Here is a 27,759-nt window from a genome sequence, read left to right as displayed (position 1 = left end):
GACGGATTTAATGCGACGTGACCATCAAACAGCAGTCGCTTTCTAAAACATCAGATATGTATCGGATTCAGTACCATATACGAAAGTGACCCAGGTTGGATTTGAAAATATCGGATTTGCACTGTTCACACTGTCATACCATGATCGGATATGGGTCGCATAGGCTCAAAAAAGTCAGATTTGATGCGCTTTCGCCCGCAGTGTGAACGTAGCCTTTGAAAGACCGAAGAAATAAATGCATAGGCTGAAAGAAAAATCATCCTAATGATTTGTCATTAAATTTAGACTCAAACAATGACTCACAACAATTTATTCTCTTGGGTGTTTTAGACAGGTAACTATGAAAAGGTGCAGCTCATGTTATGGTACAGGGAAATCCTGATAAAACTGTAAACATTATAGTATAGAATGATACACTTTTCAATTATAACTATATTTTTTGGGCGGGGGGGGAATCATTCAGACCAAGATCTTTTTCCCCTTCCTTCACAAACATAAAATAATGTAGGTCGTTTATAAGGTTTATTGTTAACTATACAAATAACAGCTTCATGTCCTTGAGTACAGAATAATAAAAAATACAAAAGTCCCTTAAACTAGAACTATGATTTACAAAAATGATACATGACAAGCCAAATGAATTCTAAAATTACCTGAGGAATTCAATCCAACTCGACATACAACCTTTGCTTATGTTTTTTTTGTTCAGCCAGTGCTCTTAACACAATCCTAATTACAGTGTACCATTTTCACAGTTCAATTAGACATCTGCATGTATGACAAATCATGCATGCAGTGCATCATTTACCAGAATATGCACCTATTAAAAGAAACTATGACTCAAGAATATATATTTAAATTTACAGAGAACATACAGAGAACAAACTAATAGTGGAAGGCTGTTAATGCACAAATATACAATATACAACCAGCAGCAGAACAACAGTTCCACTCAGGAGAACATGTCCACCCATCTTAATGTGGTAGAAAAATTTCAGAATAGTTTATTCCAGTCTCTAGTTGCCTCCATGAGATGCCTCTGACCGTGGCCAATCCAATCCTCTTGACTGCTGAAGAGCCGACCACAAAACCAGCAGTCAAACATTACTTGCTCTTCTCTACAACCTGATAACGTTTTTACAACCTCATACTTCTTTTTGCTTTTTTTTTTGAGTTTCAATTTAAGGAGGAATCGCTCCCGGACAGAACTTTGAACCGGTCGAGATTTTGGATTGTCGAAATGAGATGCGTCTTTGGTTGAGGAATTCTTCCCTTGGGTGCCAAGCTCTAAGAGTGCTTGGACTGTTTTTTGAGACAGAGAGACCTTCGTGACAGCACCTTTGTACCTATTTACTACCTTCATGATGTTGGCCACTTCAGGAATGTCAGCATCTGGATGATTGAGCACCACTACAGGCTGGTTTCTACTAGGGCATTTGATCTGCTGTAGAGAATTCAATGGGGCAAGTCTAAGTGTCCGTTCTACCTCTTTGGCTACAGGTTTCCATAACAGAGTCTCTTTCTCAGTTGGTGGTTTACTCAGGAATCTTCTTGCCTTGTGCACTGCTCCTGGAAGTTCGTCAAATAATGCTTTCCTGCGCCTTTTCCTTTGGCTTGGAGGCCGAATTGGCCTTGGGGCGAGGACAGGTTTCTCTGAGTCACACAGTTGTTGTGCCTTTATAGTTGTCTGAGAAGGTGCACTGCAGGAATCAATGACATCTTTTTGTTTGGTATTGTGAATGGTGATCAACTTTTTTATTCCAGTGGAAGCAGCTGCATTAGTTTTGTTTGTCGACACCAGGAAACACTGAGTCTGGGGTCTGGTGGCCAAAAACAAAGGTTGATTATTTGAGGTGGGAGTGCCATTTGTAAGAAGGCTACTAGTGGGTGTGACAATTTTAAATATAACTTTGTTTCCAGAGCCCTCATTCGTCTGGCTGCAATGAGTTCCATTGTTTGGCTCTTGGTTGTTCAAAAGTAGGCTTGATTTGGGTTGAGAAATGTACCGCAGCAAGAAGGCTTGCCGACCAGTCTGCAGTGCGCTGGGTTTGTCTGCACTACTCACTGGCATCGCTAGCACTGGCCGTGAGTTAAGTGGGAGCTGGGCACTTGCCAGTCTGAGGGAAGGAGTATTAGCGGCCTGGACAAAAGGAACAGACCTTTGTACTAAGTAGCACGTTGACTGAGACTTTGCAGTTTTGTCTGAAGTTGTATTTTGTGATGTGCTTGAAAAGAGTACAGGGCATTTTAAACCTGCACTGTTAATAAGGTAGTGATTTAAACCGGTACCAAAACCTGGTTGAACACCAGAAAGAAGAGCGGTCCCTTTTTCAGCAGTTCCAGGTTTTATTGCTTGTACACCTATCCTTTTGCTGTCTGGATTTAGACCTGTGGTTTTACTTGAACTTTCAACGTAAGACACATTGATTTGAGGCTTTGCAGAATTTGCTATGAGTTTAAAGCCTGGGGTAGCCTTGACCTGCACTGGCATTGCAAATTGGTTCTCACTAGCCCTAGTCAGGAGTACTGGCTGATTAGCCTCTGGTAGCTGAAGAATTCGCACAGTTCTTTTTGTTGGTTTTAAAGAATCATTGTTTGCACTTGAAGAACCCGTTCTTTCCTTGTTAAGCTGTTGAGTAATGATTGCATCAGAATGTTCTTCCACAAAATTGCCAAGGGATGTTAAACTACTCGTAGGCTGTCTTTTAGATATCGGAATGGTCTCTTCCTCAATTTTGACAATATTGAAGTCTTGGAGCACTACATCGGGATTTTCTTCTGTCAGAGGACCATCAACATTAGATATACACTCATCAACTTCAGTGTCACTATTTGCACTTTCTGTGCATTGTTCTGGTAATCCTGCTGATGTCAAGTTGAAGTGTGATGATTTAGAGGTATGTCTTTTATTTGCAGAGTTATCGTCCGAATTATTCTCCAAGTTTGGGGTGATGTTTGATGAAATGTTGAAAGCATCCTTCGAATAATTGTGAAAAGTAAATACTTCTTGGTTTGGTGAGTCCTGAATACATTTCTCCGAGCCAATGGCATTTTCTCTGCAGCTAACTGAATTTGGTGGAGACAGCTGTGATGGGCAACACGATGTATGTTTTGCATTTTCCTGTCTGTTTTTATGTACAATCTCAGTTCTAAACCTATCATTTTTATCTGATGAAATGTGGAATGACTGATGTCCATTTTCCATAGTGTTAAAAGCAGAATTCCCTTTGTGCTCATCAGTTAGGCTGCAAATGCTGTCAGGTGTGGATAGCTCATTTACTGCTTTAGGCTCCTCGTCAATTTTTCTAAAGATGGGTTTGGGAAGCAGTGTATCTCGAGCAAACTTTGAAGGTGAAGATAAACCACTGACCTTAACAGAACACACTGTTGCAGGGTGGCTGGAAACACCATGGCAGTTACAAGGACTGGGAGTTTGGGTAACTGACTTACTTTTCAAGTTCATTTCTTCCATAGAGCTTGTTTCATTTGGATGATGTGCCTGATCCAACTCATTTCTTGTGGGACATGAGACATCTGCACAATTTAATGATGTATCTAATATAGCATTTGTTTGTTCTCCAACACTTTCAATATGTGGAGTTGAACTTAGGGCCCCAACTGATGTTTCCTCCTCCTCAATTTTTACTTTAACTGCCAAAATATCCTCTTGATCTATCTGTATGCAAGATCCACTTCTTGGTGAAACAGCTAAGCACTGTGATGTTAAGCTCCTGCTATCAGAGCAAAGCTCATTCTCAGAGTTTTTACTTTTATCAAACACAGAATTTAGTGTGGAGAACCCCCCTTCAGCAACGGAATGATTCTGATCTTGCTTTGTTGTTGGGATTACTTTGAGAACTAAATGTTTTTTTCCATCGACCATCTTGAATCCCATAACTTTAGTTGTACAGTTAGGGGGGAGGGAGATTTTGTTCTTAACCATTAGAACAGTCAGTCCGTTAGCATTGTTGTGACTTCCACTATCAGAGGCTGGACAATTGTCACATTCCTCCAACGTGATTGGTGTTGACTGTTCTGTATTATGGGAAACTTTGCTCAAAGTTTTGTCCTTTTTTGCTACAGTCCCATCAACAAAGTGCTGGGTGTCCTCTAAGGAGTTGTCTGGCTTAATTAGTTTGCCACTTTGATATTGTTTCGATATCCTTTGAGTCTCCTGTGACTCACTATTCTTTTTAAGCATCAATTTCAAGTTCACAGATGAATTTGCTGGTGAGCCATTGTCTTCTATCGCCTTCCATGCATTTTTTCTTTCTGTCACCTCTTTGTGAACAGCTGCCATGTGTTTTTTAAGGTACTCACTTCTTGCTGCACCATATCCACAGACTTGACATGTGAAAGGAAATGTACCTGTGTGAGCTTTCATGTGCTTCTGGTGATCCTCTTCATTCAAGCTAATATGTTTGCATTTCAAACACTTCCAATGACTTTCATTATGATGATGGATATGCTGGACAAATGTCCCTGCATCCACAGTTGTAAACTCACACCAGTCACAGCTGAACTGTCCATTTACACTGTGGCACATGATGTAGTGTCTAGTAAGCAAAAGAAGAGAGTACTGCACATCATCATTACAAAGTTCACATGTAACCAAAGTATTTCTGTGCTCAATCCGATGGCGCTGAAGAGCAGGAAACTCATTTGTGACAAAATCACATAAATCACAAGGGTATGTAGGAAGGGTTCCTCTGTGAACTGCTCTAAAATGTTTGAGAAGGTCATTGGGGCTAAAAGTACAGTTATCTTTACAAACTGAGCATCCAAAACTCAAAATTTTGCCAGAGAATACAGCCCCTTGTTGAATTTTACAATGGGCTTTGTTAAGAGGGTTTTTATCTTTCCTAGTGGAAGTCCCATTATCCTTAATGGCAGATTCTTCTGAATTGCTGAAGAGCGACCCATCTGTTACATCTCTGAAATGTTTATACAGAAAGTCTTTTACTTTTTCCTTTTCATCCTCTATTACAGATCTGTTGCAGTTTTTTGGAGAGTCATATGGTAATCCATCTTCTTCCATTGTTGCAAGTATGAAGGTTTCTGTAAGACATCAAATATATTCTTGATTAATACAAGTAGAGAGATGCACCAACACACACACATACACACACGCTAATCTGGGACTGGGTAATGGCAGCTTTGCTAACTGCTGCAACCACGTTTAAAAGAAACTTTGAACTTTATATTTATACCTGCTGTTATGGCAGAGGAAGCCAGAAGTCGTCAAAAACCATAAGCCAAGACTTGATTTTTTCCACAAACAGTTTTCAAAGTGTTCCAAAGTCTCCCCCTGTATATCTGTATGTCTTTGAGGTCCTGAGGTGGAATATCATTTAAATCCCAGTATGAAATCAACATCATCATACACATGTCTTCAATCCACATGCAGTAGATCTGGTGTGACATGCCAAGTTACAAAAATTGAGAGGTGCACGACTGGCTGACACACCACAAAGTGTTGTGTGTTCTATGCCCGCTGAGATATATGTAATCTCTCCACTGTGTCCTAGGCCAACCCCAGGGCCTCTAGAACACCTCACCCAGAGGAGTACCGGTTCTACTCTGAGGTCCTCACCCTTTCTCTAAGAGCGTGAGGAGCTCAGCCAACCGAAAGAGCCCAGCCAACCTTCAGAGAAAGCCAATTTCTGCTGCTTGTAACCAGTAAATTCACAGCTTCACTTTCACACTAAGCTCTCTTTTCACCACGACAGACTGGTGCCATGACCACATCACTGCAGCTGCAGCCCCAATTCGTAATCTCCTGTTACCCTCTTCCCTCACTTGTGAACAAGATCCCAAGATACTTCTCCTCCACTTGGGGGCAGGAACTTGTCCCTGACCAGGAGTGGGCACTCCACCCTAATCCAGCTGAGGACCATGGCCTCAGACTTGGAGGTCTTTCACATTTACCTGTAAACCACTCTAGTGTGATCTGGAGGCCAGTACCAAACTATATCATCCACAAAAAGTAAAGATGAGGTTCGGAGGTTACCAAGGCGGAAGCCTGCCACCACTTGGCTATGCTTAGATATTCTATCCAAACAATTTATAAACAAACTAATGACAAAGGGCAGCCCTGGAGGAGTTCAGCACCCACTGGAAATGAGTCAGACTTTTTGCAGTCAATGTGGACCGAGCTCTAGCTGTGGTTGTACAGAGATTGAATGGCTTGTAACAATCAGCCAGACACCTCATACTCCCATAAAACTCCCCACAGGATACCCTGAGGGATGCAGTTGAATCCAAATCTAAAAAACAAAACAAAAAAAACAAACACATGTAGACTGGCTGGACAGACTCCCAAGAAAAGCCCAGCCACTCGCCTAAATGACTAGACCAGTTGCACTCACTCCAATCATTACAAAGTGCTTCGAGAGAGTGGTGCTGGCCTACATCCAGAGCAACATCCCAGACACTCTCCCCTGCAGTATGCCCACTGGCCCAATAGGTCCACGTCAGACACCATTGCTGCTACCCTTCACTATTCCCTCACCCACCTGGAAAACAAAGGCTCATACCATCAAGGTACTTTTTGTTGATTACAGCTCTGCCTTCAATACTGTCATTCCACACAAACTCACTCACAATCTGGCAACACTCGGCCTATACCCCACCCCTATGTGACTGGCTACAGGACTTTTTGACTGGCAGGCCCCAGTCCATCAGGATTGGCAACAGGACTTCAGCCAGCATTATTACTAACACTGGAGTTCCACAGGGTTGCGTCCTCAGTCCCATCCTCTACACCCTGTACACCCACGACTGTGTCGCCTCCAATAGGGATAACACCATACTGAAGTTGGCGGATGACACTGCAGTGATTGGTCGCATCACTGGAGGAGACGAAGTGCCTTATAGGAGAAAGGTGGCCGATATGGTGTCATGGTGTGAGGACAACAACCTCACCCTCAAAACTGATAAGAGTGAAGTGGAGAGGGTGAGCAGCTTTAGATACCTAGGCATCTACATCACTGAGGACCTCACCTGGACACTGAACACCACACAGCTGGTCAAGAAGGCTCAGCAGTGGCTGTATTTCCTGAGGAGGGTGAGGAAATTTGGTATGTCAGCCAAGATCCTCAGCAGGTTCTAAGGCTGCACTGTGGAGAGCACACTGACCAGCTGCATCACTGCATGGTACAGCAGCACTGCTGCCATGGACTGCAAATGCCTGCAGAGAGTGATATCAACTGCGGGGAGAAGATCATCAGGACCCCGCTGCCGTCTCTGCAGAGCATCTACCATCGCAGAGTCCAGAGGAGACCTACCTCCATCCTCAAAGACCCCACACACCCTCAGCACGGACTGTTCACACTTCTGCCCTCGGGACGAAGGTTTAGAAGTGTGAAATCTACAACATCCCGACTCAACAACTCCTTCTTCCCCACTGCTATCAGAGTCTTGAACAGCTGACCTATTTTAACAGTAATAATTATTTTTGCACATCAGGTCATCTCACATAACCAGCATATTAAGCTCTTTTGCACATAAATCTATTTGACACTTATTTTTTGTCTCCACTTATTTATTCCTGGTATTTGTATTTAATCTATGTGTACATATTAACCGGCATCTGCATATGGACAGCAGAGAAAGAATTTCACTGTACAGAGAAATGCTTTTTCTTTGCACACATGACAATAAACCCTTTCAATCTTGATCACTCGAATATCCTCAAGAGGATAAAGAGTGTTGTCATTAGTGTTGGGCAATATGAGGAAAATCCAATATTGCAATATTTTGGGATATATCGCGATACACAATTAATATTGTGATGTGTCTTGAGCCCCAGCACCCTCGGATCATGAATATTTGAATCTCTTAATTTTTAGTCTTCTCCCCACACAGTTATATCCTCGAATTTTATACTCTTAGTGTGGTTATATTTATTTCAGGATGGCATCAAATAGCAGTTTTTTTAAAGTACTGGTATACAAAGAGCAAATAAATCCAATACTGTGACATCACTGTGACCGGGGCGACCGTGGCTCAGGGAATTGGGAGGCTCATCTGTAACCGGAAGGTTGCCGGTTCGATCCCCCTGCTGTCCTGGTCGTTGTGTCCTTGGACAAGACACTTTACCCTACCGTCTACTGGTGTTGGCCAGAGGGGCCGATGGCGCGATACGGCAGCCTCGCTTCTGTCAGTCTGCCCCAGGGCAGCTGTGGCTACACCTGTAGCTGCCTCCACCAGTGTGTGAATGTGAGAGTGAATGAATAGTGGAATTGTAAAGCACTTTGGGTGCCTAGAAAAGTGCTAAATAAATGAAATCCATTATTATTATTATTATTATTATTATTATTATTATTATTATTATTATCATCATCACTATCACACAATGTGTCTCAAAGCTTATTAATGACATTAAACCTATATTTCTTTGGACATTTGCTGCGTTTTCACTTATTTTTCCACTTACCTATGAATAATCATCGGCATGATATACTGCCCTGAAATTCATGTTAAGAAATATTTTAGAGTTTACGTGGTGTAAGTAAAATACAGCTATATAACTAGCAAATTCCTTACATTTTTGATGCATCAATTCCAATTACAGATACCATTTGTTTTGTTTTTTGAGCAGAAAATGCATTCAAAAGCATTTCAAGAGCCTGGACATCATCAACATTTATGAAGCACTGTGGGATTGTCCAGGATGACTCAGATCTTAGACAGACAAACCATCTAAATTCACATTATGCTATTTGCATCTCCATTATATAGTCTGTGGATCGCAATAACGATTACTCCAAAAATATTCTTTTGCAAATGAGAAAATTATTTCAACAAAAACTGATAGTCAATTCATTAAGCACTGGGAGACAAACACAAACCAACAAATAAAACATGTCATGCCTGAAGTTAACAGCATTACTCAGGTAAGAATTAATGACATTATATAACCAGTTATTGTTACCTGTGCTCCTTTGGGAAAACCTTAACCAGTGTTCTGAAGAAAAGGAGTTTGTAGTGTGATCCCAATGTCTGGAAGACAGAGGCATACAATCAAAAAAACAATTTCAACAACAATCCTTACTATTAACTGTAATAGTGTTATTAATAACCATGCATGCTCTGTATATCACAAGTATACATCAGTTGTTAAAGGTTTTTTTGGGACTTCTTCACATTAAAAAATATTTTATAAGAAAAAACAATTGTCCTACTGACCATGAACTGCTGTTTGTATTCTTCTACATGGCATACAGTACAGGCAAACATGACACCCCACAGGTAGTCAAAGTGAAACACAAATCTAATCTCTCTTTAGACCTACGTCTATGCTTGTGCATGCATTATTCTGCATTACCCCACCGCCAACTCTAATTCATCTTCACATCCTCCCTCTTGTCATTGTTCATACAGCCCCAGGGTGGTGGACATCAGGTGAAGACCCCCAAAAAACAACAAAAAACCCCAAAAACAAACAGCTGCTACAATCAGAAATCTACTGAACTGCTTTGTCCAGGAGTGTTGTCTATTGATTGAATCCTGGCTCCCGTCAAAAATCTCAGATAACTCAGTGGAGATACTGGGCCGGACATTACAACCCCAGGACTGCAATAATGTCTCCAGTAAGGGAAGGGGCGGTGGACTCTGTGCTTATATGCTTCAGGGCTGGTACCATAACAGCAGAATTATAGACCGTCACTGCTCACCGGACTTAAAACACCCTGATAACGACTGTGTTTAGTCTGTTCCTTCCCATTCCATGCAAGGCCACCTGGGTTGGCTAAAAGACTGTTTACTTAGCCTAGCAGGGCGAAGGACACTGTCTCAGCTGAATTCTGGACACGCACACACATACATATACACTAATATGCACACATTCATCCCCCCTCCCTTTCCAAACGCCTTCGATGCTTGTTCCCTCCTGGGAACACGGCGGGTCTGAGCCCACGCTGGAATGGTAGCACTGGGCAGGATGGCTGCTGTGTTTGCTTCGGATTACTCCTCACCCCCCACCCGACCCTGTGGCTTGTCACGTGCTCCATAATGTTGTGCTGTGGACATTTATGTGCTTTTTTGTGCAGAGGAGTTTGTTTCCTGTTCTCATGCTGTCCTCCCAGGAACCCAGCATGAGTGGAGGTCTCTTTTTTCCTCTTGTACTTTCCCATTGTAGTGGGGGGGGGGGGGGGGGGGGGGGGTGGGTCGGGGGGGGGGGGGGGGGGGGGTCCTATTTCACTGCAGGGCAACCTGCACGTGCCGATTAAAGCCTTGATTGATTGATTGATGGATAGATTGATAGACATGAGGAAACAAACTTCTCCAAGCACCTGGGTCATTAAGACATGGCCAGATGATGCTCTTCTCCAGCAATAGAACTGTTTTGATCTGACAGACTGGTACATCTTCGAACAGCACGACCTGGAGACCTTCACTCAGTTCTCTATACAGCACTGCCAGAGCCAGGCTGAGGAGGGGCATAAAACAGGCCAAATAGGCCTACATGAGGAGTATTCCTAACTGACAACCCCCACCATGTGTGGAGAGGCATCCAAGCCCTCACCAACTGCAAAAGTCAGAGACTCCAACTGCCAACAGCATCCTCATGATCATAGAAGTGTTCAACACCCCCCTGGATTATGATGTCAGGAGGACACAGAGTGCTGAACCCTAGGAGAGCTTTCAGCCAGCCCAACACTGTGGGAAAAACCTGTGCGGACCAAATGACAAGGATCCTCATCAGGTTGTTTAACCTTCCTGACCCTATGCCACCATTTCCACCTGTCTGAAGGCCTCCACTATCATTCCCATCACCAAAAAGACTGGTATAGACAGCGTCAATGCCTACAGATCTATAGCCCTCACGTCTGTAGTCATAAAGTGTTTAGAGCTGGTAGTTCTCAGCACATCAGAGGCAGTCTTGCCCGTCCATTTCTTCATGTGTTCAATAATTCTTTTCCTGTGTCATGTAATTGGGTGTATTATTATACATAATTTATGGACATTGCATGGGTGGATTGGATGGTAAGAAAAAAAAAAATATATATATATACACAAAATTGGTGACATATTCAATACTTATTAAGTTGTGGGCAAAATACAACCCGGGAGCCACATATGCCTAGGCCGATTATGTCACAGCAAGGAGACAAAGGCTGTCCAAATTCGTAGGCTGCTCCAAATGCAGCCCACAAATGCGTCCTCCTTTTCCCCAGATTTGAAGGACGGGTCTGTGTATATTTCATGGTCCACCCTATTCCAGAAGAAATTTTTGGGGAAAAATGGCGGATGGTCGAAGAAAAGCGGTCCAGAAATAAACTTTTAAAAGTAAATACTAGGTTTTATCTCACCAAAATATCCAGCCAACCAAATGTTAGCATAGCAAAGAATCTTAAACAGTTATATTCAACTAACCTTCGGCTAAGTTACGTGATGTTAGTGATATCACCACTTAATGCGGCTTGGGTCATATGAGCTTTGGTTGGTTAATCAGTTCAGTTTTCTACTGAAGCTGCGTCTGTTTGGCAGTGTGGAGACAAACGTACTTAAAAATTAATAAAACGAGCAGACGGTTCACTCTTTAAGCTAAGTGTATTTACAGGGATCAAACATCTAATCCGTGAACTGTATTAAGGAAACAGACTAAACCATGCTGTGCTGAAGTTTAGAGTTAAAAGAGGTCTCATCCTGTATAAACCACTAATAATAAGACAGTACATGGAGAGGTCCTCCTTCTGTTCCTGTGCCATTTTTGTCATGCTTATATCATACAACCTGAGCCTGTCACCTTTGTTATAAGCCCAATATTTCTGCAGGATTTTATGTCCTTTATCCAAAATATATTTAGTTAAAATATTTCTTTTTTAGTTGGATTGTACTTGTGGAGCTCTTTTAAATAAAAAGCTGAAAGAATTGTGAAAAGTTGTAAATTCAGAAAGGGTCTAAGTATTTTTTTAAGGATGTCATGTTTCTGTATCATCTCCTGTTAGACCCTCTTACCCAAAAATCAGCATATTTAATGCTCTGATACCTTCAACATCTTAAATTATATTGAACATTTTCTCTTCCAATAAATATTCACTGCAAAAGTTTGTCTTCCATTTTATCTGAAACATATAATGTTTAAATCTTTTTAGTTTATTTTCGGGATATGGGATATTGTCCTTAAATATAACTAAAGCCTTCAGACAATGGTCGCTGTATATTAATATTTGTCTGTTAGACAGTCACACAGGTATAAATGACAGAAGCTGGACGTCGTAGGCTAGCCCCTTCAATTTAATGGCCTTGCATTTCTGGTCTTCGCGGCCTACCTGGTCTACGTAGGCCGGGTTTTTCGAAGGATTTGGACACAGCGCATGTGTTCATCTTTTTTTGTTGCATAAAGAAACGGCGGGTGGAACCATCAGACCAAAGCACAGATTTCCACTGGTCTAATGCCATTCCTTGTTTTTCTTGGCCCAAAACAAATCTCTTCTGCTTGTTGCTTTTCCTTAATCTTGGTTTCTTAGCAGCTATTTGACCATAAAGGCCTGATTTGCACAATCTCCTCTGAACAGTTGATGTAGAGATGTGTCTGGTGACTGAAACTATCCTCAGCAGCAGAGGTAACTCTTGGTCTTCTTTTCCTGTGAGCTAGTTTTGCTGTAGCGCCTGTTTTTCGTCTGCACTTGGGGACACATTTAAAGTTTTATCAATTTTCTGCACCGACTAACCCTTCAGTTCTTAAAGTAATGATGGACTGGTGTTTTTCTTTACTTAGCTGACAGAATTCATATTATGGCAAGAACCAAAGAGTTGTCAGATACGGCTGTCATCTGTGTACCAACCCGACTTCTGCACAACATAGTTGATGGTCTGAACCCTGATAGTTCCAACCTCATTAAGAAGGCAAGAAATTCCACAAATGAACACTGGCAAGGCACATCTGTGAAAACCATTTCAGGTGACGACATCATGAAGCACAGTACGTATTACTCCACGAGGCTCCAGACTACGGTAGCCGTAATGCTCCGACAATCCATCAAGCGCTGCAGCTCCGTAGCTTACCAAAGTCATACTAAAACATTTTAAGGCACACTGTCAATTTTTGAGAAAATGAAAGGAATTTAGGCGCTGCATGTCGTTAGCGCGGTTAGCTCGTTAGCACGGTTAGCTCGCTAACACATTGACGCCGTCCAGCCCCACGCACGGGGCGATCCGCGGTAACTCGTTAACGGAGATTTGCCGTGTCCATCTTGTCGCTGCCTGCAGGTGAAGCTATGGGGGAGTTGTGTTCAGTGAACGAGAGGCGACAAAAGTGGACGAAAGTGAGGCAAACTTGGGGGTACACAAGTATAATTATAACGTAACATAGACTATATCGATATAAACGATATTGTCACATCTTATATCTCGTATAAAAATATATTGATATTTTTTAAAAAAAAACTCGATATATCGCCCAGCTCTAACAATGACACATCTGGATCACTAGTATGTACAGCCTGGGGGCACTCTGTGTGATGTGATGGTTAGTAATACTGGAGCAGCAGAGGAGACAGTCCTATCGCCATTCCTGATTACCTTGTACACCCTCAGATTTCAAATTTGAAACAGTGAAACATGCCACCTGCAGAAGTTCTCTGATGATACTGTAGTGCTTTGGTGTATTAAGGGTGGGCAGGAGTCGGAGTACAGGGAGTTGGTGAGAAACTTTGTGGAGTGGTCTGGAAGAAATCACCTCACTTGAGAATGTTAGCAAGACAAAAGGTTGACTTCCGGTGGGGGAAAAAAAAAAAACAAAAAAACAAAATGCTGCGTCTAGGCCAATCAAGATCATGGGTGAAGAGGTGCAAACAATGACAGCTACAGGCACTTTGGCGTTCACCTGAATGACAGACTGGATTGGAGGACCGACAGTGATGCTGTGCACAAGAAGGTGATGAGCAGACTTTATTTTCTAAGATCGCTTAGATCCTTTAACGCAGGGGTCGGCAACCTTGGGCACGCGTGCCAGGGTTAACTGATGGCACGACCAAATGCCCAATGGTGATTTTTCGTTTTTATGGGCTGATGAATTCTATTTTTTTTGGTAACGGTATAAACAATGAAAGGTGGTGGATTGGCCAGATGCTGGCAGATGTGTAAAAATAACTAAAATAGAAAAATAGAAACCACCACCAAAGTTGTTTGGTGGTGGTTTCTATGGCGGAGCTTCCACAGAGGCCAGCAGGTGGATCAGGGAGAGGGGAGGCAGGAGGAGCAGAGACCCGAGGCGGCCGCCGGTCCGAGTGTCAGGTGAACTGAACTTCAGGTAAGAAGTTCTGACCTGCAGTCTATCTGGGTCAGATATAAACCAAGTTTAGGTGGAGTTTATTTTCGTTGTGCTGACTTTTTACAGTCAGTTACAATAACTCGTACTGCGTGCTAGCTAGCATGACGGAGTTTATATACAGCTGGGCGGGTGCTATGATGTTACTGATAGTGAACTTCATTTTATTCATAAGGTCAGTTAGTAGAGTTGCCATCAGTCCTGTAAAAAATGGAAACGTCCCGTATTCAGAGAAAATATCACGCATTTCGTATTGAGCTGAAAATGAACATGATTGTCCTGTACTTCAGCTAGAATGGAAAAGCTGGATTTATTCTGTCTCTTTACACTGTCAGCTGCCTCTTCTCCTCTCATTCTCTCCCGTTGCTACTTCAATCATGAAACTGATCAATGATCAGCTGATCGACTTTTCTCTCTTGTTTGTTTATCGCCCACTTTGCGCCAGAAGGAGGAAACTAGCGGATGTCGCACTAAACAACAGCAGCACGTTTAAGCTTGATCAGCTGTTGTTAGAATTTATTTAATATTAATTTCTAGTATCAGCTGATGTTTGCTGGAGCCACAGCTGTAAAGCTGCTGGTCATGATGTCGGTTTGGATATGTGGTGAGAGGGAAACATGAAGATGAAACCAGGAGATGTCCTTACTGGATCATCAGAGCTGTGATGGAGAAACAGGTTTACCTTTTAGGTGACATGAATCAGTTGAAGGGAAGTTCTGAACTGTTTCTGAGAGACAAATAACACCAGGATCCTCTGTAGCTGATAGCTGGTAACTGTGCAGGGGCGGGTCTAGCAAAGTTTTGCCAGGGGGGCCAGGTAGGGCATTAACAGGGAAAGGGGGGCACAAAGAAATACTTTTCTTCCCTATTCTCATTTAAAATGTCTCACTTTTAATAAATAATTATCTGAATCTTCCAACCAAAGTTTTTATCTGATGTAAAATGTATAGAAATCATACATATACCAACAAGACGGCGTACATCACTGTCACAACAGCATCTGTTTTAATTCAAAGGCTTTATGGCTTTTCCCATACCTGGTGGGCCGGTCTCTAGTCAAAATGCCTGGGCCCGTTTTTTGTCCCAGTCCAGCCTTGGGCACGGCATGCAGTGAGTTAATCTGAGAAGGTGCATTAAAAAAAATAAATGGCCGGGCCAGCGGTGCACATTGCAAATTAGCTCGAATAGACACATTAGTTGTGCTGCTTCTTAATGACGGTATCTTAGCTAACAACCCCAACTACCAGATTCAATTTGTAATTGGCTAAAAATAACTTTGCCTACTGGTGAGAGGGACGTTGTTAGCTGTCAGTTTTTTCAAGCGATGTTGAAATTTCCACATTCAGACACTTCAAATGCTTCAGGAGCTGTCCGCTCAGCGCAGCATCAGCACCACGGAAATACACGGATACATTTGTACTCGAGACAGTATGAATGCTGGACACTCGGAGACCTGTGTCTCTGAGTGGGAGACCAAAGATCACATTAACATGTGTGTCTCTGTATTAACAAACATGCCATATTGGCCCAGTTTATTTTTCTTATCATTGTTGTGAGGAGACCATAAATAGCATTTGCACTCTCTGTTGTATTTGCTGTTATGGATAAAAAGTGTATTTTTTTGTTTCAAAATAGCTGATAACTATTCGCTGATAGCTGCTAACATCTGCAAACAAATATAATTCTATAAAGTTGTTCTATATTGTGTGTAACTGTTCATATAGAGCGTTATTAAATTTATTGCTAATGCAATCATATGGCACATTGACTTATGAGGAAATTTTAGATGGCACTCACCAGAAAGGTTGCCTACCCCTGCTTTAATTGGGGGGGGGGTGTCAGCAATGCCATCAGAATAAAGAAGGCTGGAAGCATCATTGGTCAGAATTTGGAGATGTCCGAGTCAGTTTGGGACAGGGAGGTCATTCAACTAACTGCACTCCATCATGGACAACCCATTACACCCACTCCACTTCATACTTCTGAAGTGGAGCAGCAGAACTCCTTCTCGCTCAAACTGACTGAAAATAACGGCCACGCTCTGCATGGACAAGCACCAACATACATCTGTGATCTTTTACATCCCCAGCAGGTCCCTGAGGTCATGTGATCAGGACTTGCTAGTTGTCCAAAAGGTGACAGAGCTTTTTGTAACTGTGGCCCCAGACTTTGGAACTCCCTCACATTGAGTTTTAGATTTGTGGACTCAGTCATGTCTTTCAAAAACACACCTAAAAACTCATCTTTTTAAACTTGCTTTTGGTTGATTTTTGTTTTTATGTTTTAGCTTCTGTGAAGCACTTTATGATTTTATCTTGAAAGGTGTTGTATAAATAAATTTTACTTACTTATAGAACACTTCGGGAAATTATTTGTACCATTCTCTAAAAAGCTTTATAACTTAATTTTGTGACAGGTGAGGACATCGGTTAGGCATGAGATCCCAAATATATTTTTGTTTTATACGTTCATGCAGCTGTTTTTCTTAGATTTATTGTTTACATGTTATTTATTAATGAAATTTGCACTTCCCTCTTATAAAATGTCAGTCTTAGTTTTATTGTTTTTAAACCATTTCATTTTTACTTCCCTGTTTTCAATTACTAAAATTCCTGCACAATCTTAGTATAAGGCCCTTACCAGGTGCCTGTGAGACTTAAACTGTGTTGCTTCTTTGTTGTATGTAGTAGACTGTACAGAGATTAAAAACACATCATGTTTAAAAAAAAAAAGTTAACTCAAAAGCTGACAGTCCAGGCAGAGATTGGAGCGTGTGTTATGCTAGTAGCAGCTAACGCAGCCTATAAAAGAGAAGTTGCATCCAACAATTTACTTTTTTGCACAGTGCAACTGTTAAAACGAATGCATTCTTCAACATTTGTAATGAACTCTTTTAAAATCCAACAGAATTCTTCTTCACTTATTCCTGATATACACTACCAATCAAAAATTTGGACACCTTCTCATTCAATGTTTTTTCTTTATTCTTACATTTCTTTATTATTTTTTTTCTTCTTATGTAGCAAAGAAGGAAAAAAAAGTATAAATAACTCTAAATACATCTTCTATTTTAGATTCCTCAAAGTAGCAACCCTTTGCATTGTTGACAGTACTGCAAAACCCTTGATGTTCTCTCGATGAGCTTCATGATGTCGTCACCTGAAAATGGTTTCATTTCACAGGTGTGCCTGTCAGGGTTCATTTGTTGAATTTCTTGCCTTCTTAATGAGGCTGGAACTATCAGGTGTGTTGTGCAGAAGTCAGGTTGGTACACAGCTAGCAGCCCAATTTGGCAACTGTTAGAATTCACATTATGGGAAGAACCAATCAGCTACTGTAAGTAAAGAGAAACTTCAGCCCATCATTACTTTAAGAACTGAAGGGCAGCCAGTCTGGAAAACTGCTAAAACTTTAAATGTCTGTGAAGGTTCTCAGTCATCCAGGTCATTGTAGTCAAAGGAGCTTGCAAAGAAAAGCGTCTGGACTTCTTTAAGTTGCTTGAAGACGTTTCACCTCTCATCCGAGAAGCTTCTTCAGTTCTGAAGAACTTAATGATAACTTAATTTTGTGACAGGTGAGGACATCGGTTAGGCATGAGATCCCAAATATATTTTTGTTTTATACGATCATGCAGCTGTTTTTCTTAGATTTATTGTTTACATGTTATTTATTAATGCAATTTGCACTTCCCTCTTGTAAAATGTCAGTCTTAGTTTTATTGTTTTTAAACCAGAACTGAAGAAGCTTCTCGGATGAGAGGTGAAAGGTCTTCAAGCAACTTAAAGAAGTCCAGACGCTTTTCTTTGCAAGCTCCTTTGACTAAAACTTTAAATCTGTCTCCAAATGCAGTCACAGAAACCATCAAGCGCTACGATGAAACTGACTCACATGAGGACCGCCCCAGGAAAGGAAGCCCACCTCTGCTGCTGAGGGTTAATTCATACAAGACACCAGCCTCAGAAATCACAAGTTAACAGCACCTCAGATTAGAGCCCAGATAGATGCCACACAGAGCTCCAGTAGCAGACACATTTCTACATCAACTGTTCAAAGGAGACTGTGTGAATCAGGCCTTTATGGTCAAATAGCTGCTAAGAAACCATAACTAAGGAAAAGCAACAAGCAGAAGAGATTTGTTTGGGCCAAATTTCTATGTTGTAGATACATATAAAAGATATAAAATATATGAAGCAAGATACATGGAATTATGTAGCAAAAAAAGTTGATAAACATGTCTTTATTATTTATTTTTTTGACACCACTGGAAACCCGTGGCCTTCTCTCAATGAACATCATGATGTAGTCACCTGAAATGGTTTTCACTTCACAGATGTGCCTCGTCAGGGTTCATTTGTGGAATTTCTTTACTTCTGAATCGGTTCGAATCATCAACTATGTTGTGCAGAAGTCTAATTGGTACACAGATGACAGCCGTATCTGACAACTCTTTGGTTCTTGCCATAATATGAATTCTGTCAACTAACTAAAGAACTTTGAATGTCCCCAAGTGCAGACAAAAAACAGGCGCTACAGCAAAACTAGCTCACAGGAAAAGAAGACGAAGAATCACCTCTGCTGCTGAGGATAGTTTCAGCATAGTCACCAGACTCAGAAATTGAAAGTGAATAGCACCTCAGATTAGAGCCCAGATAGATGCAACACATCTCTACATGAACTGTTCAGAGTAGACTGTGCAAATCAGGCCTTTATGGTCAATCAGCTGCTAAGAAACCACGACTAAGGAAAAGCAACAAGCAGAAGAGATTTGTTTGGGCCAAGAAACACAAGGAGTGGACATTAGACCAGTGGAAATCTGTGCTTTGGTCTGATGAGTCCAAATTTGAGATCTTTGGTTCCACCAACTGTCTTTGGCGACGCAGAAAAGGTGATTGGATGGTCTCTACATGCATGGTTCCCACTGTGAAGAATGGAGGAGGTGGTGTGATGGTGCTTTGGTGGTGACACCATTGTGGATTTAGTCAAAACTCAGGGCACACTTAACTAGGATGGCAACCACAGCATCCTGCAGCAACATGCCATTCCATCTGCTTTGCGTTTAGTTCGACCATCATTTATTTTTCAACAGGACAGTGACCCCAAACACACCTCCAGGCTATCTGACCAATAAGGAAAGTGATGCGCCAGATTGCCTGGCCTCCACAGTCACCTGACCTAAACCCAATTGACATGGATTGGGATGAGATGGATCAAAAAAGGAAGCCAAAAGAGCCAACAAGTGCTCAGCATCTCTGGGAACTGCTTCAAGACTGTTGTAAAACCATTTCTGGTGACTACCTCATGAAGGTTATTGAGAGAATGCCAAGAGTGCGCAAAGCAGTAATCAAAGCAAAGGGTCGCTATTTTGAAAAATCTAAAACCTAAAACATCTTTTGAGTTATTTCACACAGTTTGGTTTACTACATAATTCAATATGTATTCATTCATAGTTTTGATTGCTTCAGTTAGAATCTACAATGTAAATAGTCATAAAATAAAGAAAATCCATTGGATGAGAAGGTGTGTCCAAACTTTTGACTTTTACTGTATGGGCAGTGGTCTAGGGAAAATAATACAAATTAATGTAACCTTGTTACTGCCACTACAGCGTTACATCAGTGTGCAGCTGACCAGGTCTCACTCAACCTTGTGGATGAGGAAGCCATGTTGGGAGGAAAAATGGCTGCCGTGATTTTATGACTTAGTTACTTCAGTCAAAAAAAGGAGAAAAAAAGAAAACCTTTTTGTATTAACACTATACTGTCACATACTTTAAAAAACGTGTATATAGCCCTAGCATAGAGCATGGAAAAAATAGTATCAAAACATAATATGCTATACATATAAACCTAGTCAATTTTAATTAAGCATTATAAAGTGGACACATGAAAGTAATTCTAATGCCATTTAAAGTGACCAGGATTTCGTTCAACATCATGAATGCAGAGAGGTAGGCTGCTCTATGCTCACAACCCCTTGATGGGCAGATATAAAAGAAGCTTGGGCATGAGAAAAAAAGTTGCACCGTGTCAAAACTATATAACATAGGTAATATAACACGCCGATATGTACAAAATATGAAGCTGTACCACAGCTAGAAAGTTCGACATCTTAATATAATTTCCGCGTACTTTTCCGGGTAACTTGCTCTATAGTCGTTTAAGTTTAGGAAACGCGAGGGAGAGCTGCACCAGTGGGAGAATTAAAGGCTGCAAGACGAACAACAACAAAGGAGTCTGCGGTGTACGCGGTGACAGTTCAGCGTACTGTGCCCGATTTTTTTAAATTATTTTTTCCCATTTAGTCGGAAATATACGAGCCACTTCACGACAGGGTTAGTGTCGGTGGAGTTTAATAAGCAGTTATTTTACACCAAAATAAAGCCCCCACCCACGCAAAGACATTCAAAGTTACGGGAAACCAGTTATTTCTTACTATGAACTCGATGGAAGTTCAGGCGGCGTCCCGTCTACGTCCAGCATCATAAAGACAATGTTCAGCTTGAAAAAATACACAACAGAAACATTTTCCTTCTTCCTCTCCTCTCTGTGGATCCACAGCGACGGCGGCCATGACAGTCCATCCGGGTACTGCTGTGTTCTTGACACTCACGTAGAAGCGGATGAATATGTATTGCTTGTAAAGACAGAACTAGTGCCATAAGGGAGGATTTTTTTTTATTCGTATAAAACCGTGTTCAATAAAATGGAAATGTATTCCACTATACGAGACGCCCGTAGAGGAACCTGCAGCATGAGCCTTACGTCATCTTTGGCCTCAGTGTGTGTGTGTGAACCAGATAGGGGGAAGAAGAAGCAACGAGCAGCAATGGCGGATACACGCCATTTCCTGTTCAGTGTGTTGCTTGTTGCTTGAATGCCTTTATTTTCTCCGACACGAGAATGTTTTATGTATAATTCTAAATCTGCAGATGAATCCGTCTCTTTATGATCTCAGTATGATGCACAGATTCCATGTAGGTTATTGACACAGCAGCCCATACAGACATGCAGTAATGGATGAAGCTGAGAAGCTTACAAATGGTTACTTCATTGCCCCCCTGGCACAGGAGCACGGAGCACTGTGTACCGAGCATGTTTCAGATATTACTGTACAGAAGCTCAGTGTGAGGGGTGTAAGTGTGTGGGACTAACTTGTGTCAGCAGAAATAGGTGGATTATTTATTTGTTGATAATTTATGTATGTATGATGCACACTAGCTACATGTATGAGAATATAAACAATTTATCAAATAAGACCAAATTATTATCAGCATTAATATACAGTATATAATATATATACATATAATATAGCTTTAAGGTGTTAAGGAGGATGACTGTTGTTTATAATTTTTAAAGGGTTTTCTTTAGTTAGAGGGCTCTGTGACATTTCAGATAGTCTTCTTAATCTCACACTTGATTCTGTCAGACTGTAAGCTTTTCTGTAAATTAGTTTCTTGGAAAACAAAAAGTTACAAATTAACCACAAGCTTAGTAGTTTTTGTTTGTTTTAAGCCATTTAACACTGACCTATTAATCATTTCAGCAAGAATCTTATTTTAAAACTTGTTTCTGTCTTGTTTCTTTAAATAACAAATAACTTTCATTTAGTTGAATATACAAAAAAGAAGCCAAGAATAACAATTTGAAAGACCAATATAATGATTCCCAAAGAGTTATTTCTAAAAATGTATTTATTAAAATTTATTAAAATTTATTTTACTAGGAACTTTGGAAATATGTGTAGAGAGTTTTTGAAACACGAAAAAGGCCTGATCACCCATTCTTCAGGAATAGTTCTTTATTCTTCCTGAAGGACATTCTGCCTCGTTGGTGTCTGACCTTCTCTGATGAAGGGTCAAGGGTAACCACGTTTTAAGGGCTGTGTTTTCCTTTTCCTTCCCTTTGCCTTGGAATGTGTTCTACCCAGTGTTGAAGAGTCCTGATTACCTTAAGTTTGTATTTTAGAGTGTGGTGGGAGTCAAAGAATAGGTACTGGTCTTTGTGTGGGCTTCAAATAAACTTTAATGTTGAGGCTTCCGTCCTCCTCGATGCCCACAGCACAGTCTAGAAATGGTAAACTATTAGCTTTTGCATTTTCACTGGTAAAATGTATTTTTCTGTCCACATAGAAACATGAACACTGAGAAGCAGAGAAAAACAGAATGACAAAAGGAAAAACATTGTCATCCTTTATGCATCAGGTTTATCCATAAGACCCACCACGACAGGACAAAATTCAGCTGTACATCTGCACCTGAAGTGTAAAGGCCATGCTTTTGAGGTTGCTGGTGTTTGCATTTAAGACAGATGTTTTGAAGGAGAAGTCCGCTATGAGTGGCCATCATTGAACAGAGTGGGTGGCCATCTACTGTCTGCCATCTACAATGCAGTCTTGATGTAATTAGGTCACATGACAGGGTGAGGCAAGGGCTCCCAGTGGTTTCACCCAAAACCCCTGGTGGTAATGTCCCATGACTCTTTTCACACCTTGGCTCGTGTGATGAGGCACATGACTAACAGTGAATCAACAACCCTCTTAAAGGACAACCCTCGCTAGGGTTGAAATAGCTGGGACTCTCCCCCAATTTGCTTTAAGTACTGAAGAATCATCTTAGATGAGAGGTGAAATGTCTTCAAAAAGAAGGCAAGTTGCTTTCTTTCCAAACTCCTTAGAATCTTCTTTGGATGTTGACCTCCTTTTGTTCTGATGAGCAGTTCATAAAGATAGCCTCATAGGTAACCTAAACATTTAAAACAAAATGTTATTTTATATTTAGGACAGTACTTTCATACAGGGTAGAAAATTGGGAAGTTGAGAGCAGGCTGGTCAGGTTAGTATGAGATTAGGGTAAACCTTATAAAATAAAATAAAAAATAATTCAATTCTAGTCTTTGTAATTAATTTATGGGATTTAAATAGAAGCCCTGCGACAAACTGGCGACCTGTCCAGGGTGTATCCTGCCTCTCGCCCTATGGCAGCTGGGATAGGCTCCAGCACCCCCCGCGACCCTGAAAAGGATAAGCGGAAGCAAATGGATGGATGGATTTAAATAGATATGTCTTTTTAGCTTTTATCAGCTGTCTCAGTTTACTCCATTTACTTTCATATTGTTAACAAAACTGAATGTGGAACAAGCGTTGAAACATATCATACAAGTATTGTACAAAATCAGCACAAACATTGCCTAAATAACTAAACCTCTAACTGGACCTGGAATTATTCTAAATATACACTAGGACGCCGGGCATTAAAAAAACAATTTATGGGGAATCCATGCAGAGCCCTCGAACACAAAGTTGTGTTTGCTTCAATGGAGTATTGTTTTTTTTTTACATCAATGACAGATCACAGAACCCGGAAATAATTAGAAGATGTAGCTGGATGTTTTTGTCAGTGCCACCATCTAAAAACCATATGTCATAGGATAGTACTGAAGGCTCTGTAGAAAAGAGGAGTGAAAGTGAATAAAGGCAAGGCAGAATGCAATGAATGCGTGAATGACAACGATGAAATTGTAATGGACGATAGAAGGAATAAAGGTAATGAATGTGGATGAGTTTTAATATCTGAGGCCAACCATCCAAAGTTGTCACGGCTGCGCTGTGTGTGTGTTCCTCCTTCAAGGGTGTGGCCAGCCTCCCAACGGGACACACCCACCAAGCCTGGTGGCCCAGGAAAACCAGGACTCCACACACATGCACACTCACAGGAGAAAGGGAACCCAGAGATACAAGCACAACAGATAATCATGTTACACACCAACAAGCCCAAAACTGCCCATGGGCCCTGGGTCATCAGGACCAGGTTCCTGACAGTACCCCCCTCTAAGGGCCGGCTCCTGAAGGCCCAAAACCAACAAAAAAATATATAGGACAACCAACCCAGGGTGGGTGGTGTGAGGTCCAGGGCGGAGGTCCAGAAAAACAACTCCGCCAAAACAAAAGCAGTCTGAGCCCAATAGCCCCCCCCCCCAAAAAAAAAAGAAGAAACCAACCACAGTCCCAGTGGGCAGAAAATAGTTCTGGCAACCCGCCATGGGTCCAGTGGCAGCGAAACAGCAACATAGCGGCTCAGGTGGCCGACCACAGGTCCGGTGGCAGCATCGCAGCTCTGAAGACGTGCCACGGGTGCGATGGCGACGTTGAGACAGTTCTGGCAGCCTTCCAAGGGTCCAGGGGCGGCAACGAAACAGTTCAGGTACCCGCCCATGACGGGGAAGCTCCTTCGCTGATGGCTGGGGGGTGGTTGCTGGATGTGGACATGCTGGACGTGGATGTGCAAGGCAAGGCAAGGCAAGGCAAATTTATTTGTATAGCACAATTCAACAACAAGGTGATTCAAAGTGCTTTACAGAGACATTAGAAACAAAAACAAATAAAAAGCATGATTTAAAATTGATTAAAACAAGCAAACAAACAAACTAACTAAACACACACATTTCACACCTGTTCGCGCGATCTGAACCCTTATCGTAAGGGGAGCTACCAGTCCTTCTGTGGACGAGCTACTTTCTATTTTAAATTCCCTGAATTTAAAATACTCTCTAGACCCAGTCTAGACCAAGCTGGGGAGCTACCCAGAGCTCTAAACCCACTTAACAAACAAACAAACAAACAAACAAACAAACAAACAAACAAACAAACAAACAAACAAACAAACAAACAAACAAACAAACAAACAAACAAACAAACAAACAAACAAACAAAACAGTATATAAAATCAAAACAGATAAAATCAGAACAGTAGATAAAATCAGTAGTTAATGTAAGTTTTGAAATTTAAGCTTAACAAACAAACAAAACAGTATATAAAATCAAAACAGATAAAATCAGAAATAGATAAGATCAGTAGTTAGTGTAAGTTTTGAAATTTAAGCTTAAAAGTGTGGATTTGGTGCTTTATTCAAATGCAGCTGAGAATAGGTGAGTCTTCAACCTGGATTTAAATAAACTGAGTGTTTCAGCTGATCTGAGGCTTTCTGGGAGTTTGTTCCAGATATAAGGAGCATAAAAGCTGAATGCAGCTTGTCCGTGTCTGGTTCTGACTCTGGGAACTGATAAAAGACCGGATCCAGATGACCTGAGGGATCTGGAAGGTTCATACTGGGTCAGGAGGTCACTGATGTATTTTGGTCCTAAACCATTCAGAGCTTTATAGGCCAGCATCAGAACTTTAAAGTCTATCCTCTGACGGACAGGCAGCCAGTGTAAAGACCTCAGAGCTGGACTGATGTGGTCCACTTTTTTGGTCTTAGTGAGGACTCGAGCAGCAGAGTTCTGAATGAGCTGTAGTTGTCTGACTGATTTTTTAGGTAGACCTGTAAAGATGCTGTTACAGTAATCAAGCCTACTAAAAATGAATGCATGGACTAGTTTTTCCAGGTCCTGTTGAGACATCAGATCTTTTATCCTTGATATATTCTTGAGGTGATAGTAAGCTGACTTTGTTATTGTCTTAATGTGTTTTTCTAAGTTTAGGTCTGCATCCATCACTACACCCAAATTTCTCGCCTGGTTTGTGGTTTTTAGATGCATAGATTGAAGTTCTCTGGTGACCTGTAATCGTTTTTCTTTGGCGCCAAAGACTATTACCTCAGTTTTGTTTTTGTTTAGTTGGAGAAAATTGTGGCACAACCAGTCATTGATTTCCTCAATGCATTTACCAAGAGCCTGTACAGGGCCTCGGTCTCCTGGTGACATTGTGATATATATTTGTGTGTCATCTGCATAGCTGTGGTAGTTTATTTTGTTGTTCTTTATAATCTGTGCCAGTGGGAGCATGTAAATGTTAAACAGAGGGGGTCCCAAGATGGAACCTTGGGGAACTCCACATGTGATACTTGTCTGCTCGGATGTGAAGTTACCTATTGATACAAAGTATTTCCTGTTTTCTAAGTATGTTTTGAACCAGTTTAGTACAGTTCCTGAAAAACTGCAGGCCGTGGATGTGCAGGCCCCTCTGGTGCGCTGAACTCCAGCTCGGACTGAGTGGGTCCCTTCGGTGCTGACCTCCCGCTCAAACTGAACGGGTCCCACCGGCATGCCCACCTCCGACTCGGGCTGAGCGGGTTCCAGGCGGCATAGCGACTGCTGGCGGCGGAGATGACGATGGTGAAGCAGGCAGGTTAGGTGATGGTGACGTAGGAGCTGCAGACGGACGAGCAGAAGATGGCAGCGTTGCTGCCACAGGCATTTTTGATGGTGGTCGAGAGGCAGCTTCAGGCGTTTGAACAGATAATGGGGGAGCAGCAGTTGCAGATGGTAAAGCAGAGAGCGGTGTGGCAGCTGCAGACAGTGGAGCAGACGGTGGAGTTGATAGCTGGACGAGCTCCTCAGACCCTCCAGCGTGAGCAGACACAGGACCAGAAGGTGCGGAGTCCTCTGGCTGAAGCGACGCTAACTGCAACTGCACAGGGCACACAGCTCGCTCAGGGATGCTGTGGCTGGGGCTGTGCAGTGCAGACCGTCTGTTCAAGTAATGGCAGTGATATGCAGTCCTCAATTGGCTGAATGAGCTCTTCAGAGCATCCAGCAGAGGATGAAAGTGGCTGAACCGGTGACTGAGCTACTGACTGAGCTACAGGCTGGGCTACAGCAGGCTGAGCTACAGCAGACTTTACTACCTCCAGGGGTCCTGAGTGCTTTGGCTCTGAGTCAACATTTTCACAGTCCACCAACTCTGGAGTATCCTTCAAAAATAGTCCACTCACACTTCAGTTATTAACTGTTTCTGACACTCCCCACTGGAAGGAGGCTGTGGTCCATCAGAACCAGCATGCATAAGAATACTTTCTTTCCCCAAGATGTCAGACTACTTAGTTAATGTGTTACAATACCACTTTACTTAAGCTATAAAAACTTTGCACACAGAACTCAGTAAAAGCCCTTTCCACATCATGTCCTATCTATATTTTCTACTACCCCCGCTCATAATTGTACATATTTTTTATTTTCTAATTGTATTCCATATCTGTAGTTAGTTATATTCCTTGTGTGTGTGTGTGTATTTTTTAATTATTTTAATATGTATACACACACGACATACTCTGTTACTGTACCACAGTTTTTTTTGGCTTTGTTTCTTTTTTGTACCATGAGAGTGCAACAAATTCATTGTTTCTGTTCAAAATTGGCAATAAAAGTGAATCGGATTCTGATTCAACAGCCAACATACACGTGCACACATCTAGAAGGAAGGAAAAAGAGCTCCACACACCTATACACTCGAGTGTGAGAAGCCAAAAATATAAGCAAATATGGATAATTTCTACCCAATCAAAAATAAAAAAAGTTGGTCCCCTAAAAGAATGACAGAGGCACAGTCACGATGTTTTCTAATCCTTCCTTATAGCAAACTTTAGAGTTGAAATCGTAGAGTAACAAAGACCAACGCATGCTCAAAAGATGGCGCCTGTGTGTTTGGCACGCCGTCTACCGCTCTTCTGTCTGTTTTTATTGTTTTGTAATAATAATTATTGTGC

The 27,759-nt window shown here is 41.6% G+C and overlaps 1 protein-coding gene across 1 annotated transcript; it reads right to left on the bottom strand.

Moving 5' to 3' along the window:
• Window positions 1-295: 295 nt before the first annotated feature.
• si:ch211-214e3.5 (zinc finger protein 518A) lies at window positions 296-21,056 on the bottom strand. Its single transcript, XM_004570386.4, has 3 exons — window positions 20,711-21,056; window positions 8,936-9,003; window positions 296-5,058 (listed from the first exon to the last, which is right to left on the bottom strand). Exon 3 carries the CDS (start codon window positions 5,036-5,038, stop codon window positions 995-997), a length of 4,044 nt encoding a protein of 1,347 aa, XP_004570443.1. The 5' UTR covers window positions 5,039-5,058; window positions 8,936-9,003; window positions 20,711-21,056; the 3' UTR covers window positions 296-994.
• Window positions 21,057-27,759: the final 6,703 nt, after the last annotated feature.

Source organism: Maylandia zebra, linkage group LG8 (genome assembly GCF_041146795.1).
Source record: "Maylandia zebra isolate NMK-2024a linkage group LG8, Mzebra_GT3a, whole genome shotgun sequence".
Taxonomy (NCBI): domain Eukaryota; kingdom Metazoa; phylum Chordata; class Actinopteri; order Cichliformes; family Cichlidae; genus Maylandia; species Maylandia zebra.
Note: the sequence above shows the minus strand (reverse complement) of the source record. Positions and strands in the feature narration are given on the sequence as shown.